The sequence below is a fragment of the Antrostomus carolinensis genome, unplaced genomic scaffold, assembly GCF_000700745.2.
Source record: "Antrostomus carolinensis isolate BGI_N321 unplaced genomic scaffold, ASM70074v2 scaffold8677, whole genome shotgun sequence".
Lineage (NCBI taxonomy): Eukaryota > Metazoa > Chordata > Aves > Caprimulgiformes > Caprimulgidae > Antrostomus > Antrostomus carolinensis.
Genome location: NW_010327985.1, coordinates 11,074 through 29,349, shown reverse-complemented (window position 1 = coordinate 29,349; position 18,276 = coordinate 11,074). Strand labels below are relative to the sequence as shown.

At 41.6% G+C, this 18,276-nt stretch overlaps 1 protein-coding gene across 1 annotated transcript in view; it reads right to left on the bottom strand.

Annotated features, from left to right (window-relative positions):
* Window positions 1-37: 37 nt before the first annotated feature.
* Window positions 38-18,276, bottom strand: part of PRDM10 (PR/SET domain 10) — a gene marked incomplete at its 3' end in the record, with an annotated part of 26,058 nt that continues 7,819 nt past the window's right edge. The window contains exons 5-15 of the mRNA XM_029085978.1: window positions 17,544-17,751; window positions 16,917-17,158; window positions 15,295-15,498; window positions 13,183-13,255; window positions 12,433-12,550; window positions 11,336-11,465; window positions 9,046-9,273; window positions 6,260-6,271; window positions 3,243-3,590; window positions 1,242-1,397; window positions 38-217 (exon numbers count right to left, since the gene is read on the bottom strand). Coding sequence (XP_028941811.1) covers window positions 38-217; window positions 1,242-1,397; window positions 3,243-3,590; window positions 6,260-6,271; window positions 9,046-9,273; window positions 11,336-11,465; window positions 12,433-12,550; window positions 13,183-13,255; window positions 15,295-15,498; window positions 16,917-17,158; window positions 17,544-17,751 — 1,899 coding nt within the window. The remainder of the gene's footprint in view (window positions 218-1,241; window positions 1,398-3,242; window positions 3,591-6,259; window positions 6,272-9,045; window positions 9,274-11,335; window positions 11,466-12,432; window positions 12,551-13,182; window positions 13,256-15,294; window positions 15,499-16,916; window positions 17,159-17,543; window positions 17,752-18,276) is intronic.

Here is an 18,276-nt window from a genome sequence, read left to right as displayed (position 1 = left end):
TCCAATCCCCAACATTCTGTGATTTTGTGACACTCACCAACATCCCCCTCCGGCGGAAACCCATCATGCAGAGTCGGCACTTGAACATGAAGCTTTCGTAGTCGGTAGAAGCTATCCGAGGCTTGAACGTCTTGGAGCGGCTGATTCGATCGGCTTTCTTGGCCTCCCTCTCTGGGTTGTGCATCCTCTGCATGTGCTCTCGCAGCTTGTCTTTCCTCTAGGCAAAGAGCAATCAGGGAGAAAAAATATCAGCACTCAGCACCACTTACTGCCTCGCTACCTGTTACAAGGAAGAGCCACAGTGTAAGTTGTTCAGAGATCTCTTGGGCTTTTCCTCTCCAGTGCTGCCCTAAGGTAGGGTTGCATGCTCAGTGTTGGACATCTCAGTAGGACCTCCTTGGGCTTTGCTTTATCCTTCAAACCAAGCTGAGGTTGCTCAGCCACAAAAGCAGTAGCCAGACTAATGCTAGTTTAGCAGCCCCACTGAGAACAAATCCCTTCACTCTGGGTTTTTTTTTCCTTTTAATTTATCTAAAATATTAATTCTCAACTCTGTACAGCTGGAAACTTGCATCAAATTATGCTCTTGACAGAGGACCTCAAGTCCTACAGTGGTACTGAACCTACTTCCCTGATGCAATCCAGCCTCTCTGCACACACACTGTCCAGAATGTGCTGCTTCACCCAAAAGTATCTGATCCCTCAGTATCCCCTAGGAAACTAAGTGACAAGGAGAAGGCAGCTGGCACCACAGTTTACCTGGCTCACAGTATGCTCCCTCTGTACTGGAGGGATCTGGAAAGGGATCTGGATGTCATGTGCTGACAACGTGCATCTCATGGACACAGGCAGCTCAACCAAGGATATTATTAATCCATATCAGCAAGAAGTTTTCTTCACTAAACTGATAAAAGCAATACAGCCCAAGCACCTGGCATTTCAACTGTATAATGACCCAGTTCTTAACGAGCAGGTGAAGCTTCCTCTGCTGTTAAATTATTAGAAATAAGATCTCATAGATGACACAAGCTCTTACAGCAGAGCTTGCCCCTTGTCCATCAGAAATTAGTGTCATAGCTCACAGATGACACAATGCAGCGCATGCAACTTGGAGCCAAGTCCGGCATGTTTACACCTTAGATTCTTCCACCTTGAAGAACATGAGCTTGTCTACTTGAAGGAGAGTAAAGAATGGTGTTCTCCACCTGTATCAGGAATGATCCAGTCAAGAGTCACCTTACCTTGAACTGCTTGCCACACGTGGAGCACAGGAAGTCTTTGCGATCCGAGTGTCGTAACATGTGGAGCCGCAGCTTGTCGGGCCGGCAGAAAGCCTTGTCACACTCTGTACACTGGTAAATCTTCTCTGAATGGAAACTGCGGACGTGTTTCTTGACCTAGAATTGCAAATCATAGAAAGAATGGAATTTATTCAAAAGAGGAGAGTGTGTGGTGAAACAGTCTAGGAAACTTTTAGCAAAAAGGAAAGAAAAAAGAGAGAGGAAAAAGGTTCTAAGAGTTCTCTCATCTGCTTTAGCTTAGAGAATTTTATCAGAACAATTGATTTATTGGCAATAGTTTCTATAAAGTCATAACATCTTTGTGATCCATCTAGATGGACAATTTGATTTCCTCAAGACTGATTCTCGAAGGCATCAGCTGAGCACTTAATGGGCAGCAAAAGTCCATGATGTATCAGTTTTACTGAATTACCCTTGAGTTAACACCTTCATCTGAGGTTCATTATCTTTACTTCATTTACAAAATATCTAAATGCAAGGACTGATTCCTTTCAATCAGAGAGGACAAGCGTGCAATTACAATTACCAAAAAACCCAACCAAGAAAAAAGCTTAGCTAGAAAAGCATTTGCAATGACTTTTGAATTCTTTGTGACTATCCTTGACCTCTTCAAGCATCTAGTGTGTTGTTTGTCTTTTTTTTACCCCAATAAAGTAACTAACAAGGATTGACATTTGAAATCCAACCACTGCTCAAGAAATGGATCTCTAGTTAATTCTTTACCATCTTCTAATAGTCATCATGGATGGAACAACTTGGTGTCTTTATCTGTTCCACATAAAAATATTTAAATAGGCAGCAGTTTATGGTGACTAGATTTAATTATTCACATAGCATCAAATGGGAAAAAAAAAACAACTTTAAATTCCAAATTAGAGCTGCATAGCTGGAAAAAAAAAAGCTGTGGGACCTTCTTCTGACCATCTCAGTTTCACAGGAAAGTTTCTGGAGAATGAGGTTGCAGTACAGTATTTCTGAATCATCAACATTTTTCCTTGTTCAACATTTACAGAAGATAAAGGATTTTTTGCCAGGATGTAATTATTTTAGTAAATCAATTTTCCCCATCCCTTCCCCTTTGGCTTATTGGATAGTCTATCAGTTCCTATTACTTGACATAAACTGGATTTCTACATTTCAGTTTAAGCAGCTCAGCAAGACACATCAAGTTCTTGGTCCATACAAAGGATAATGAATATACATATATGTGTGTGTATATATATATATATATATATATATAGTGCATCTCAGTTTTTCCTGAAATTGAAATAGCATCCTTAAATTCTATTAAGGATCTTCTCCAACATCTCTGCACACTGCACAAAGTAGTTCCATTACTCACTACTCCAGTGCTACCTCTCCTAAGCAATGTGCAGAATAAAAGTACCCAGGGGAAACCCAGGGGGAAGTGAGGAAGCAGAGTGTCCTGATCTGTTCTGGCAGGGGGGCAAAGCATTCAAATGAGTTACCCTGACAACAGAGAGTCAAGGGATTAAAAAATACTTGTATCATGTAAAACCACGAATTTTTTTGGTTCAGTTTTCATGACAAAGGACAAGGTGTATTCAAGTACAAGCTGCATATAGGAAAAGACAATTCCTTTTTGTCCCATGGATCTGTACTTACCAAAAGAAGTCAGGACCTCTGCTTTAGGCATTTTCTGGGGATAAGATACCACCACTCCTGCAGAACAACACCTTCTAATGCCAGATTGAAGTACCACATCTGATGATTTAGTGGAGAGAGCACTTCAACAGCATAAGACAACACCTAGCAATGCTTGGTTGCTCTTCCTTTCTAATTTCTGACTGACACGGAGCCCTTCAGACTGGGAGAATGAACTGACATGCAGCATTACACAAGAACGGCATTGAAAAATTCACAACAGAGTGCTTGCAGAAGAACCAGAAGGCAGTGCTACATATCAGCACAGCATCTCACCTGGATAAAATCTGGGAAGCGTTTTTTGCAGGTAGGGCAGGTGAAATAGCCATCATTGACATGGATGGCCACGTGATCTTTAAGCAGATCCAAGCGGTCAAAGGACTCGGGACAGAAAATGCAGGAGTATGTTTTCTGGTCCATGTGGAATTTCATGTGGCTCTCTAGAGCACCACTGTTGATGAAGCCCTTGTTGCAGATGTCACAAGTCAAAGGGCAATTCCCTTCCCGTCCATGGAACCGCAAATGTTGATCCAGTTTGTCCTTTTCCCTGAAGGCCTTTCCGCACTGGAGGCATTTGAACGGGCGAAAGGATTTCCGGATGAAGAGGTGCTGAAGAGCTGCATTCTGGAAGAAACAAAGAAACCATTAGCTTTTATTATTCTGTATAGATTCCACATACAAATATTTTCAAGATTAACTATAACCAGATAAACAGTGAACCTAAACTTGAAAAAATGCTTCTGCATTATAGGTACTGTCTCCACTGTGGGTAAGGGGAGGCTGTGGCAGACAGAGGTGGGGGATATACCTGCAGTTACACACTGAGGTAGGAGAACACAATGCAGAATTTTCCTCTCCAGTCCCTGTTAGCTGCTAATTGAGCTAATTTTGTGTGTTTAACGTGGCATTTTTTTGTAGAATAATATTAAGATCTCTCTGAAGTACAGACCTGGGTCTGAGAAGGGAACTGGAGCTTGGGGATCAGGTCACAGGTTCAGCCACTATACAAAGAACTGGCGAGCTAGAGCCCTGCCTTCCACTCAGGAGCATGGCTTATGAAATCCCATAGTCCTTTACAAAAATCAGCTTCTGCTCCAAAGCTTCTGCTTCCATCACCACTCAGGAGCATGGCTTATGAAATCCCATAGCCCTTTACAAAAATCAGCTTCTGCTTCCATCAGCAAATAATGATGCTCCCAAGATCACCACAGAGATGTGCAGCAGTGGTTTAGCATTGCCTGGAAAACTTCTGGTGAGACATACGTTCAAGAGATGCTGGCCTAAACCTTTTTTTGTTATTATCAAAAAGAAGAATAGAGTTTCAAAACGTTGCAGCAGGGGCAGAATGGCAGGATTACAAGCAACAGGTAAGAACTCGTGAGCAATTCTGTGCCTTTTAGCATCTATCATGTGTGAAAGCCTGAAAATGAAGAAGAAAGATGAAAGACAAACACACCGGCGCCAAATTGAGAGGAACTCTGATAGATTCTCTTGTCTACTCAAAGGGTAGTTGATGATACACAAGTCAAACTTGAAATTGCTTTTCTTGGTACTGCAAGAAACTTTAAGAACATTATGAATTGAGCACAATGCGTGTTGTGTGAATATTCATTTTAAAATTTAATATACTAGGCTGCTCCTCTCTGTTTTTCTCCACCCCCGCTATGGACAATTTCTCCTCTCAGTCTCTGCTGTTTTAGTATGTGCTTTCCTGCAGTCTACCTTTTCTGTAACATTTCATGATCCTTCTCTCTTCCCTTTTTCCCCTTCAGGTAAATGTTATAGAGCTATCCCAGTCCTGATACAAGTGCTGGCTGCTGGAAGAACAGACACTACTGGACATGTTGCCTGTAGGAATAGGCAAGCGTGCCCTGCATCTGCATTTCAATAATGGATGAGAACTTGATGTCAAATAGCTGCAAAGCTGGAAGTCAGTCATATCTCTGCATGCATGAGAGCCCACAGCACACCATCACCCACACTGTACCCAAAATACACTGTCATGCTGCCATTTCTCTGCAAGAAACCTAAAGAATATTTACTCTTCTTCCAAGTAAGATCTGTACATCATCATTTTAAGATCTATACATCACCATTCACTGTTGTCTTCTGCTTTCAGATGTCACAACACAGCATCTACATCATGGTGATTAGAGAAATTGCACTAGAACACTGCTGGCACCTATGCTTGCACACATTCCATATTACATACTTCTCCATGAGATACATTCCAGACTGCTGCAGATTTCCCTGGCTCTCCTTTTCTTGTGGGAATGTCTGGGCTGACATTTGCTGTGTCCCTTAAGTGTGTGCCAACAGCTGACTCTGAGAAAGTAAAGTTAGAAACTCTTCTGCTGGAATAAGGGAACAGCTTGGGAATACTGTGGAATGCTGTGCTAGAGACTAAATTAGTGAACCTGAACGATCCTTTTCACCATCTGAACTGCAGAGGGAAACCTAGACTTTCACTGCAGAAAAAAGAATATAAGAGCAACTATTCTGTTGTAAAAAAAGCTAAGTTTCATACAGGAGCCTGAAATGAGCCCTTCCATGAATTGTCATCATCATCTCTATTCTCCATTTAGCAAGAGAAGTGAAGACAATGAGAAACACATGGATGTGCTGCAAGTCACACCCTGAGTTGGAAAGATAGACACGTGCAGTGTAAAAATTAATGTGTTGATTGGAGTCAGAATATAATTTTCCCCTTAACTACAGGAATGTGCTAATAAACCAAATAGTTGGAAGAGATGCACTTCAAGTTCTTAAACTCATTATTATTGCACTATTTGCTACCTGACTGGCCAGGCAGCAGAACAGATTTCTATACCATGTAAGTCAGCACAGTCCCATTGCTATCTCAAAGGCTACAGAAGGGTGAAACCTTTTGCTGCTCTTTGATTAGCTAAACTATCAACTATAAAAAACAGAAAGAGAACTACGTGTTGTCTCATCAACTGATACCATTGATCCAGTGCAAATAATGGCATAAACAAATCCTCCAGAACTTTCAGATGGATATTATAGTATTGCATCCAAACAGTTTTCTATAATATTCACCTTAAATTTGTAATTAATTAGCAGGAAAAGGACTAGAATAGTGCAAATTGTTATTCAGGTAACAGTTCTGGACATTGGTTGCTTAAAGAAGAACAAATGTGACAATTTACAATGCGGGGTCAATCAGGAAAGACTAAACAGAAGGTTGGACAAAACAACATGGGAGGCGATGTTGTTATGTACCATTTGATTAGATACAGCAAAAACCCAATGAAAATAAAAACCAAACCTACCTGCAGCTCCAGCTGAACAGGCAGCATTAAGGGAGAGAAAAATACTTATGTTATGCAATGGACTTTAAAACAGAAGCCTTGACTTCCACAATAGTCATGCTTCTGCGGGTCACTACGAGGGCCAGCTCTTCCAGCTAAGAGTTTACTCTTTACTTAGGCAAAAAAAAAAACTCCTTGGAGGGTTTTGCCACAGGAAACACTAAGCAGATCTTCAAGGTTTACCCTGTAGTTAATAACTGCCCAAGGGGAGTTAAAGGGCAAAGATAAAAACCACAGATAATCTTGAAGGTGTTTTGTGACCTTTCACGTTTTCTCAGAGTTGATTAATAATGATGCAATACATACTGCAGAGCTACAGAGAGAATTAAATGCTTTTAGCAGAAGGGAATAACTAGGGCAGGATAACAACAGGGCAAGGATTAGAACAGTGGAAAAGTTAAGGAATAGGGACTTTTTTTTTTTAAACCTTATCTTACTATTTGTTCTCTGATATACAACCGGTTGCATTCCTTCCAGCACAAAGGAAGTGACTGTGCTTTCCAAATCATACCCCTATCCCTGCCAGTTGCTTCCTCTGAGTAAAGCAGTCACCTACAAAAAGGACATTTTAGAATCAGGTCTGTAATTAAAAAAAAAAAAGGCAATTTGGAAATGCAGATGTTTCTGGGATCAGCCCATAGACACTCTGGACACTGCCCAGAACTGAATTAAAAAACAAATATTAAATCATAATTTGTTAGAAGATATTTTGAAGGGTAGGTGTGCCTCTTTTCAATACTAAGGACATGACTGCCATATTTAAGGTTCAATCTCCAAGGAAAAACCACAAGCTCTAATGCAGAGGGTGAAAAAAAGAACTGATCCTATCAGGACTTGAACCCTGAGGCACCAGTGACAACTGCTTGCAGCTAGAATGAAAGCCCTCTCAGTGCCTCACTGCCTTAAACCTTGAAAAAGTTGAAGCAATACACAAAGAATTATTGTTTTTGAAAATTACATCCTACATGAGTAACAAAGGAAGAACTAGAGATACACAGGTCTCCAGATCATAACCAGGAGTCAAGACTTTCTTCCTGTTCTTTGGAAGCGAATGATGCACTGCACATCTTAAAACCAAAAGTTTGCTTGCTTATAATGTCAAGTGTGTGTTATTTTAAGAAGGTGCTGTGAACAGTTGAATTGAATGAGTGTTTAAAGGTGCTAGAGCTTGCTGGGATTTTTCAATCCTTAAATAAAAAAGTCACACTCACTAGTTTACTCTTATCTCAAGTTCTCATTGCTCACAGTCCGATGCAATATGGAAAGGTGCTATGCAACCATTCATCTGCCATTCTGCCAGTGCCCCTACCTTGGAGCATCTCCAGGACTCTGCTGAACACAAACTGCTAGATATATGTGGGAAGTTAAGGAGATTTGGAGATAACAAACATGGCACCAAGGACTAAACCACCACTGTATTCCTCTTCGTTGTCATCCAGTTGTGACGACTTTCCAGGGAACAAAAACTAAGTCACAACACAAGGAAGTAATTTCAAAATTTCTGTCCCTTTCTTCCCATGTTTATTGTTTAATTTTATCTTAAGTTCACATCTTGGGTTCAAAAGTTTGGGGAAACAGGCAACACACTCTTCCCATCACACCCAGGTCTCTACTTTCTACTGAGGAAGTTGTGGTATATCGTAAGCAGTAAAGATCCATGCTCTTTACCATCAAATACTCAGCACTGGCATATGTATTCTGTTATCCACTCTTCAATATATTCAGTACAAATCCCTCGAGCTTCCAACATATGAAAATCCAATTACAGGTAGAAATTTATCATTCAGAACATTTTATATGGTTAAAAATTCTGCAGTCTTAATGTGCCTGAGCCCAGTTCTTCCTTCAAGATATGCCACTGCATTTATGGGGTAACACCACCACTGGTCTCACATATATATTGCTATAAGCCAAGAGCAAAATTTGGCTCAACATCTTCCTATACAGAGCAGTTACTCAACTCTTTTCTAATCCTTCCTCATCCCTTAAGAATGAATTCTTAACCCCACTGCAGCTGTTCCTTTCTGTAATCAAAATTTTACACATGGAAGAAAAAGAAAAAAAGATTTTAGGCTAAATAAACCAATCTCACAGTTACACAGCTTGAAGGATTATTTGCTTGAATCATTTCCCTCCCACACACAGTAGAGAAAAACCAGCTCATCCAGTTGACACAAAGCTCAGGCTCAAAGCATTTGCTGTCGGTACAGAAAGCTCTTAGCACAGGTTTTAATCTCAAAGACAGGCAGGTTTTCTACCCCAAGAAAGGCTTTTATCACTAAATATCATCATCATCATCATCAACTAAGTGGATCTAAACTGAGGTCGTGGTTCCTCTTCGGCAACTATTTGCAAGACAAGAGTTCTGAGAGACACAGATGGTGCTGTGAACGAGTCATTAGTCTGTGCCACAGCACCATGATTCAGTCGGCTGTTTGAAGCGCTCCTGCTTGCCAGCTTGGAGGGACTGTGCTTCTATGAAAGAATTACTGTGCTGGAATTGAATCAGCTCCAATTGGTGACCAGTTCTCAATAGCATCTCACAAGATACTAGTTCTTTACATGCGATTTGTCCTCCCCTCAGTGCAAAGATTGCTAGGAATGAGATATTTTATTCAGGATTTGGAAATGGATACGACAGTGGGGGAAAAACACCAGCTGGTCCGTGCAGGCAGGTCCAGCATTCTCTGGGTTACAATAAATGGAGAGAGTGAGAGAAGACAGGAGCCACTGTCCATTTTGCTTACCCTGATACGCTTTGCTCGCCTCATGTCATCTGCTGTCATGGTGCTTTGCGTAGGCACCGCGCTCTCATCATGCTGCGGCTGGATTTGGAGCGGGTGGTTTGCTGACTGCTGCTCCAGTGCCGACTGCGTCTCTGATGGCACTGGAGTCTGTTCCTGCTGCTCCAACCCATTCAGTGTGGTTTGTCCGGCCTCATCAAACTGCCCCTTGCTGGAAAAATGCAGCAAGTCCTGAAATCGCAAATCATACAACCAGTGATTATTCCCCCCACCCACTGAGAAACGCTTTGATAATACTCAGCAGACAACAAGATTTCTACATATTTAATCAAGCTATAATCAAAATGTATCTGCACTAACACCTTCCTATTGTGTTCTGTCAGTGCTCTGTCAGATCACCTTCACCTACAGCAAGAACATTCCGAGTGCCAGGGAAGAAGTGCTGCAGGTAGGTGACTCTTGGCCATCATCTTGTCTGATTGGACACAGATAATTTAAATGACCCAGCCGTTAATAGCCAAGCAAGTTCTTCTGCATCCACGACTATGACTGTTTTAACCAAAGATGACACAGGCTAACCTGTGAGAAATTTTAAGACCAAAAGTGACTAGCACAGATCAGGGAAAGCAGAGAATTTCTGCCTCGTTGAAGTTGTTGTCACTTTGAAACATTATCATGTATTGTTCTGCAGCGTCTTCTCCTTCCTAACAGACTGGAGTGCTGAACTGGAGAATGACAAACAAGATCATTATATGGTGCACTGTGTATTTTGCTATCCAGTTTCCAAGCTCTGCATCCTCTTGTCTACCAGCTGAATACACCACTTATAGTTATTGCAAAAAGCTGTTTTCCTCCTTTTTTTGCATTAGCATAAAATGAAAGGGAAGGTGTTGGGAACAGGAAGCACATGCTAAAAATTTACATTCTTTCCATATAAATTCCAGTAACTACTCTGGGATGGAATCCTTTTGTATTATGAGAGAAAAAAAATAGATCCTTACTTGACAGTACTTAATGCAGCTAAGGAAACTTAAAAGCATAAGCTGGGAAACAGAGTGCCAAGAGTATATCAGTTCAAGGCTGGTACAAAGTGCAAAAGCAGATGTGGGAGAACAAAAAAAAAGAGGGAGATGCCAGAAGGAGTGTAGCTGTCACAAACCCTGAATGATTACTAGATAGAGACACTTAGCAGAGCAATATACCAGTCAAATGTCCTGGTCTAGGTGGCAAATTTCCACGCCAGCTGACACTAAACTGTGCTCACAGCACCTTGACTCTCAAGTTCTCAGGCAGATGAACTCCCTCCTAGCCATTAGCGAGGCAGACAGACCTCCAAAGGTTTGGGACATAACCACAGCCCTGCTCAACTTTATAGACACACAGGAGTTGTTCCCAGTAAGCCCTGTGTCTCCAGAGTCAAGGAGTTTGGGAACAGCATTATGCTCACTTGTCTAAATGGAGCTGGCTTCTGTCACATCAGCTTGCAAAGAGGGTGATCTCACAACTGTCTGCACCTAATTTCGGGCAATTCTGTGCGCTCAGAAAATGACTGGCAGACATTAATAGGCTCCATATACATTCCTCCCTCTAAGCCAGCACTGAACTATGATCCAGTGAAATGCCAGAGGAAAATTACCACTCCAGATATCAGCTTTCAGCCAAGTCATAAAACAGAGCCACTGATCCCTTGGGAGACCTTTCATAAAAGGATTCAGTGGTAACCTAAGCATGGTCAGCATCAGAGAGAATTTAGCATTTTACTTCTATAAATGCATCACATGAGGTCCCTACAGAATATAACCAACAGTCACAAACGAAAGAACTTTTTGCAATAAGGATGCCTACAGGAGGCCCTTTTCCTAATATTAAAACATCACAAAGAAACAGAGCTCTGACTGATTTAATTCTACAGCAACAGTTATAAGAGCAGGCTCCGACCTCATGTTCCAGAAAGGACAAATATGAATCTAAATTCCCATTACAGTTTTACTGTCTAAATTACTTTTGTGATGCTGCTAAACTGCTGCAATAACCTATCTCACTGCTAAGTGCTTTGGGATGAAAGTTGCTGTAGAAATTGCAAGTGATTTTAGAGGGCTTTTGTTTTTTTAATAGAAGGACAGTAGTGTGCTCCCCTGGCAGAGAGTCACAGCTAGAAAACCAGGAAATACTTGGGTATAAATCTGAAGTGCAGCCTCAGTTTGCACTGATGTCTCAAGTTTTTAGCTGAGAATTTACATCTCACATGATTTTTTTATTTTTCCCCAACTCCTCCCCATACCCCAAAATATACCTGTGTCCCTTCTTCACACTTTTCCCCATTCTCACTGGTCACTTCCATACGCATGAATTTGGGAGGGCGCCCTGGGCGTCTGCCTGGTCCAAACCTCCTTTTCCCTCGCCCACGACTTCGGCCTCTGGCTCTGCAGAATACATAGTGCTCCACGTTAGAGACAAAAACAGATGGATTTAGAAATACCCACTGATTTTATACATTCTTTCTCAGCATCACTATTCATGCATTCAACTCAGTAACAACAGCCTGCAGTAAATAATAAAACCTAAAGAAATTCTAGCAGCAAAAAAAATAGGGTACTAGCTGGTATCTATTTATTTTGTGCTCTATGAGAAATCAAAGTCCAGAACATATTAAAATTTATTTCAGTATTTGTGGGACTGACAGGACTATTGACTTCTAAGCAAGTCCTCTGCCATGGCAACTCTCCTTCTTCCAGCACCCCAGTGTACAGTGTGCTGGAAAATATTTTCAGCTAGATGGAACAAGTGCACAAGGAAACCAATTTAAAACCTGAAGCCGTAACATCCCCTCCCCAAAAAGGGGCACTGAACCATTGATGTCAGGCAGTAAACTGAAGGGAACAATTTTCTGTGTCAAAAAAGAAAATGAAATGCAACCACTTGCTAAGTTTCAGGAAAAAGGTGGCACCAATGTCTGCTGCTCTCTGATGGATGTTTGTAGGTTCAGCTTTTAGTAAGTCAGGATAAACTATCTTGCCAGCCCAAGGAGGAGCCAAAGTGCTAGAAGCTTTATTCTCCAAGGTACACATCTGAGAAGCACCAGTATTTCAATATTGTGGTACTGAAATATTGAAATTTAAGTGATTGGTGAAAAAACAAAAGCAGACTAGAAGAAAAAAAAATAAATCTCACCAGCTTTAACGAGAGATTTATTTCCCTCAAGCTACTTGTTTTGCAAAGTCTCTTATACCAATCAGCTTCCTGGTGCCATATTCTTACCTTCTGGTGCTGAGCCGTTCTCTCGTGGGGTATCCAAGTTGGTCAGTAAGATTTGTAGGGCCAAGACCTTTCCTTCTGCAAGTTTGAGGAAGCACTATAGCGATACATAGTCAAAGCTAAAGCTTTCAGTACCTGCTGAAGAAGTCCAGCTTCTCATCATGGGAGTTGAGGTGCTGCTGGAGTTGCTCTGAGCTCATGAAGCGTCGATTGCACTCGTAACACGGCCAGTTCTTCTCTTGCTCTCTGAGAACTATGTTCAAATGGAAATGTCAATAACACCATTTCATTCACCACCAATTAAACACCCCATTTTTTTTCCCCCCTCAAGCCTTTCTGTCCTCCGTGGGCTGTATTTCTCCCCTGAAGGTTAGACAGACTACAGAATATCCAGCAATGCTCCATTTAGCTTTGGTGTTAACCCCTCTGCACTGTGACAGCTCATCACACAGACAAAAAAGGTCACTGAGGACAATTCACATGGACTATACACACAGCTTGAAATTCGGGGAGATTTTGAAATACATCTTTGTATCCAAGAGCACCTACAGGATTTTTGTCTCTGGCAGAAATTAGGGGAGGTCAAGAGAAATTTCTCCATCTAAAGCTATAGCACATAGGTTTGTGACACAGACTCAACATTAGATAATCAAGTACAGAAACATACCTCTTTCCAGCAGCAACCTAATGCTTCCCAGAAAGTGAAGCAGAAGGTTCAATTATTGTAACATTAGCTTGGGAAGAGTTAGCAGAAGTAAGTCCCAATAATAACAACCTAGACCTTGTTGGACTTTGAAGTTTGCGAGCACTAGACTTGAAATTAAGTAGTACAACAATCAATCGCCATCACAGTGCAAAAACTGAGAGCAGAAGAGTTCAAGTTACCCTTCCTTTCCTCCTCAGATATGTCATGGATCTTCTGGTTCACAAACTCTGCGTAAGAGGCAGCGTACCACACCTGCAGCAGGAACACAAGATAACAGAACACTTGGATGGAAGGAGAACTAAGGGCAATCCATTTGAAAATGGTCTTTAAGCAATACATTTGCTTCACTCACCTCAACCCCTAACTCTTATTGCTCCTTTCATCCTCTATAATAAAGCCTGTTGAGATCAATATGCCCCCACTGAGGAATAAAAGATCTTTGCTCAGGAAGCATATCCATTTAATTTTAAGGTACAGCCTCCTAATATGCATATTAATCTCACACATGGCTACCAGCAGCTCTAAAGGAAACCAGATTAATCTCTTTAGACCCGACTGTATGATTGTAAAGGATGGATGTCAGCAGAGAACTGTTACTTGTTGTACCAACAGGAATAGCCAAGCTTTTAACTCGAGGGATTTCCCATATTTTTCCTGCTCTCTTTACATACACAATATGCTGCACTGTCCACAGAGACTGATTTAAAATGTTTCTGAACTTCTGAAGGATTAGAGCAATATGGTCCTGCTTCCCAAAACAAAGAACTGCCAGGCTGCAGCATGCTGGACCCACTTTCCTTATAAGAGAGATTTAGGAAACCTTCAGCAGGGAGAACCACAGGAGGCAGAAAGACAAAGTTTATTAGAGCCTAAGATCAGATGCTCACATTCCTCTGAGAATTCTTGCATTATTTCTCATTTTTATCTTTATTTTCATCTTACTGTTTGATTAAAGAGGTTCAATTTTGGAAGAGATTCCATAAAGAAGGCACGAACAGATCTTCAGTGTGAAAAATCTGGGCAAGTTTAAATTTGCAGTGGGCCACAGGCACTTTAATAGCAGTGCTGAGGGACATTTCTAACTCCTTCAAAGACTCACTAGCAAGTGTGTGTTACTTTGCAGGCATCTCAGTAGCTGGACAAAGAAGAAAGCCTGGAGCTCCTAAACTACTCACCTGTCATGCAAAACAGAAGTTCTCAACTTTAACTGACTGATCCTCCTAGTCCAACCTTTGAACAAAGTTTATATGAAAGCCCTACATCCATCTGGGGAGGAAAATCCATCACAGAGCCTAGGTAATTAGCTTTCCTTTATCAAACCAATTTTACCCCAAAAATGCTACTAACATAAGAAGCAAGAAAAATTGTGCTTCTACAGGCAGGTCTGTACAGATTTAATTAAAGTCTGGTTTCATATTGATTTAAAAACTGTTGATAAAATTATGTTTGGATAGACTTAAAATGGATTAACGAGGTTTCTAATGATTCAGCATAAGCAAATTAAGGACTGATTTCAGATAAAGCAACGAGAATCCTACTCTTAAAAATCAGCAACAGGTACGTAAGCAGGCTTTTGCCCTGGCTTAGCTAAGTGTGTTTAAAACTGGTTTTTGTTAAATTGTTGAAATTTATGTGCCAGAAAAAATTTGAAGAACAATTTCCTGATATCAGAGTTTTTTGGTTAACCTCAGTTGCCCCAAGAGATGTTGAAAACAAGGGCCATCTCAGCCAGCCACGCTGCTTTGAGTTAAAAGTAATTAATACATTTTTAGAGGGAACAAAAAGTAACTCACAGGGAAGTCACAACATCCTTTATCATTTTCCACATGCAAAGTTTCAAAAGTTCCAGGAAAGCCAGGTAAAGTGAGAGATCATATTCACTTATGGCACCAGAAAACAAGTCAAGGGCACACAGGACTAACTGGAAAGGGCATCCAGAACCAAAAAGAATAAGACTGCTGCAATAAAAATTAGATTGCATCAGCAAAATACACGCAGTGTAAAGCATGACAGTGACAGACAAATCATTTACATACTCTTAATTTAAACCTCCTCATTTTATCCCAGAGTCAAAGCTCATTTAAAATCCATAAGTCAGTAGCTAACTACTTACTGACTTCAGTGACATTTGATTCAGGCCATCATGAGCTTTATCAGAGGAAAAAAAAGCCCTAAAACTACTTACAGCAATCATTTCTGGCACTTGGAGATGCAACTTATTAGGCAACAACTCTTAAGATTTGATTTCTTCAGTAGAAAAAATAAGTCACAGAACACGAGCAATGCCATACCTTGAGTTCCTGCTTGGGCTCCACGTTTTTAATGGTTGTGTAATAAATATGGTGGCCGTACTGATACGCGACCAGGTTCTGCTCCAAGTGGTTTTGAGCTGGACGCACAAACATCATCCAGTTACAAAGAGCCTCGCTAGAAAGTTCAAACCACAGGTCCTCTTGTGAATCTCTGTCTTTTCTGTCCCCCTTATCAAGAGATACCTGTAGCAAAATCCAATTACACGCGACTGTAACTGCCTGGCAGCAGGTTCAAAAGAATTCTGAGTTTCTAAAAGAACTAATGTGCCCACTCCACTTTTACATTAGGAAAGCAATGAAGGCATAGCTAATTTTCTCTCTTTGCTAACAGGGATCCAGAAACAGGCAGTGCTTAGAAAAAAATACTTAAAACCAGGTAGATTTAACTAGGGAGACGTGATAAATCCTTCCATGGATTTCAAGGGCAAGAAGCATCTATTAAAAGGGTCAGGCACAGTACTTGATGTGTTGGTATAATATATGTAAGCAGGCTACATGACATCAGTTGTCAGATGTTTCTAACTGGCAGACCCACTTCTCCTTTCATTCCTGACTCATGACACTGTCTCAAGCTGGAAGCAATGCTTCTTTAGCTGAACTGTAATCTCCAGCAAATAAAGGACCAATTCCTACAATTAAACCAGTAAATAAATGGATAAAAGTCAAGTCAAATCCATTATACCTCATGCCAATAACTTGGCATATAACTTGCCAATAACTTGGCATGAGGAAGGGGAGAAAAAGTCTCCTTTTCCTTACATCTTGTGGGGGAGAAGAGGGAAAGGGGAAGAAAAATATTTTTAACTTAAGTTACAGCAAGACACAAAAATAACGGCTGCAAAACACCCTCAGATGCTGTTTTTATGTCCAGATGCTGCTTCAGCCCACGTGAGAGTGATTCACAGCATTCCACGTTGTGTCCTATATATCCTAACACCATAATGCTTGAACATTCACCACAATTATCGTATCTCATAGAATCATAGAATGGTTTGGGTTGGAAGGGACCTTAAAGCTCATCCAGTCCCAACCCCCCTGCCAGCAGCAGGGACACCTTCCACTAGACCAGGTTGCTCAAAGCCTCATCCAGCCTGGCCTTCAACACTTCCAGGGAGGGGGCATCCACAGCTTCCTTGGGCAACCTGTTCCAGTGTCTGACCACCCTCACACTGACGAACTTCTTCCTAATATCTCATCTAAACCTCCCCTCTTTCAGCTTAAACCCATTTCCCCTTGTTTTCTCATTAATTGCCCTTATGAAAAGTCCCTCCCCAGCTTTCTTGTAGCCCCTTCAGGTACTGGGAGGCCGCTATAAGATCTCCCCGGAACCTTCTCTTCTCCAGGCTGAACAGCCCCAACTCTCTCAGCCTGTCCTCATAGGAGAGGTGCTCCAGCCCTTGGAGTCTCCTTGAATAACAAGATGAGATTTCAAGCAAAAGCAATCTGGGTATTTCTGAGTTACACTGAAGTAACAAAAAAAACATCTCCAGTGAAATAATTGATCAATGTGTGAGTGACAAACTTATGAAAATCAAAGTTTAAGCACAAACTGATCCCTCTTCTCTCATACACACACACACACCCCCACACACCCCCCTTACCTTCAAATGGATGTAGCAGTCTTTGAGTTCCGTTTGTCTAACCAGGGGTCCTTCCACAGGTCCAAACTGAGTACGTTTGGGGATACGCCTTTTGGAGAAGACACCTCCCAAAAACCTGTCTATATAGAGCACCAAGGGGAGGCTGGCTCTCGCCCTGGTCAGCACAGGCCGGTTTGGGATTGGATGCAAAGGTCCGTGTTTTGGACACACCGAGGGATGTGCGTTGTTACACTCTTCACACCCTACAACGCAAAGTCAGAGAGGACACAACTGTCAGGCAGACACTCACGCACCAGCACAGAAGAGACAGCTTTATCTCTCTCTCTAAACATCTCTGGCTCAGCTGTGGGAACATTTCTTCTTACAATCGGCCTACATTTTAAAATATTAGAGAGGGCAGCCTCCTGGAAAATGAAGAACAAAGCAGCTCAGGGACTGCACCTACAACAGAATCTTGTATTTGTAGTGAAGCAGCCCAATATGTGTATATATTTCTGGGTTTAAAGGGGTTTAGTTATTGCTGCTAAAATCTGAATGGTTTTCAGCTCCATTTACTAGAGAGCTGATGGAGGGGAAGGAAAAGAGAGGAGAGCAGCTAATACACAATGTACTACTTCATCTGCTTACACAAGTCATTGGGATCAAAGGGTCGTGGTGGATCTGGATCCCACTCATCCATGTCCGTGTCTTCCCCATCTTCATCCTCCTCTTCATCCTCATCATCTTCCTCTTTTGTTTCCATCCTTCCCATTTGATTCTGCAGAGGTGCTAAAGGGTCAGAACCATCCACAGCCTCCATAGGAGGTAACACCTGGTTATGCACTGGTAATGATGCCTGAGGAGACAATTCACAACAAACAATCAACATTGATTCCTGAGGAAAACTACTCTTACAAAGACAAGCAATGAAGGTTCTTGCTAGCCTGCCCTCTCTGCTTCCTTTGGTAATGGAAAGAAGGACAAAGGAAAGTGAAGTGGCATGATAAATGATTGCTGAGGGATGTTTCGCATCGCTGCTGCTGCTGACAGCCTCACTCAGGACAGCTCTGTGTCACTACCTACCTCTACCCTGTCAAGAACTGACTTGTCAAGAGAAGAAACCAAAACCAGAAGTTCTGGACCCTCACAGAAGCTGTGAAACAAAGTCCAGGCTCTGTGGAAATTATCTAGAGCCTAAAGCTGCATTTTAACTTCTTCTGTACAAGTGAGAGAATCCTGCACTTTGGCACATGATCTTTTCTCTCCTATCGTACGATCAAACAAAAAACAATCCCCAGAGCACACAGAAATCAATACTGCATGAGACGACACAGGACTAGAGATAAACTATGGGACATGGAGGACAGTTGAGGACATTGTA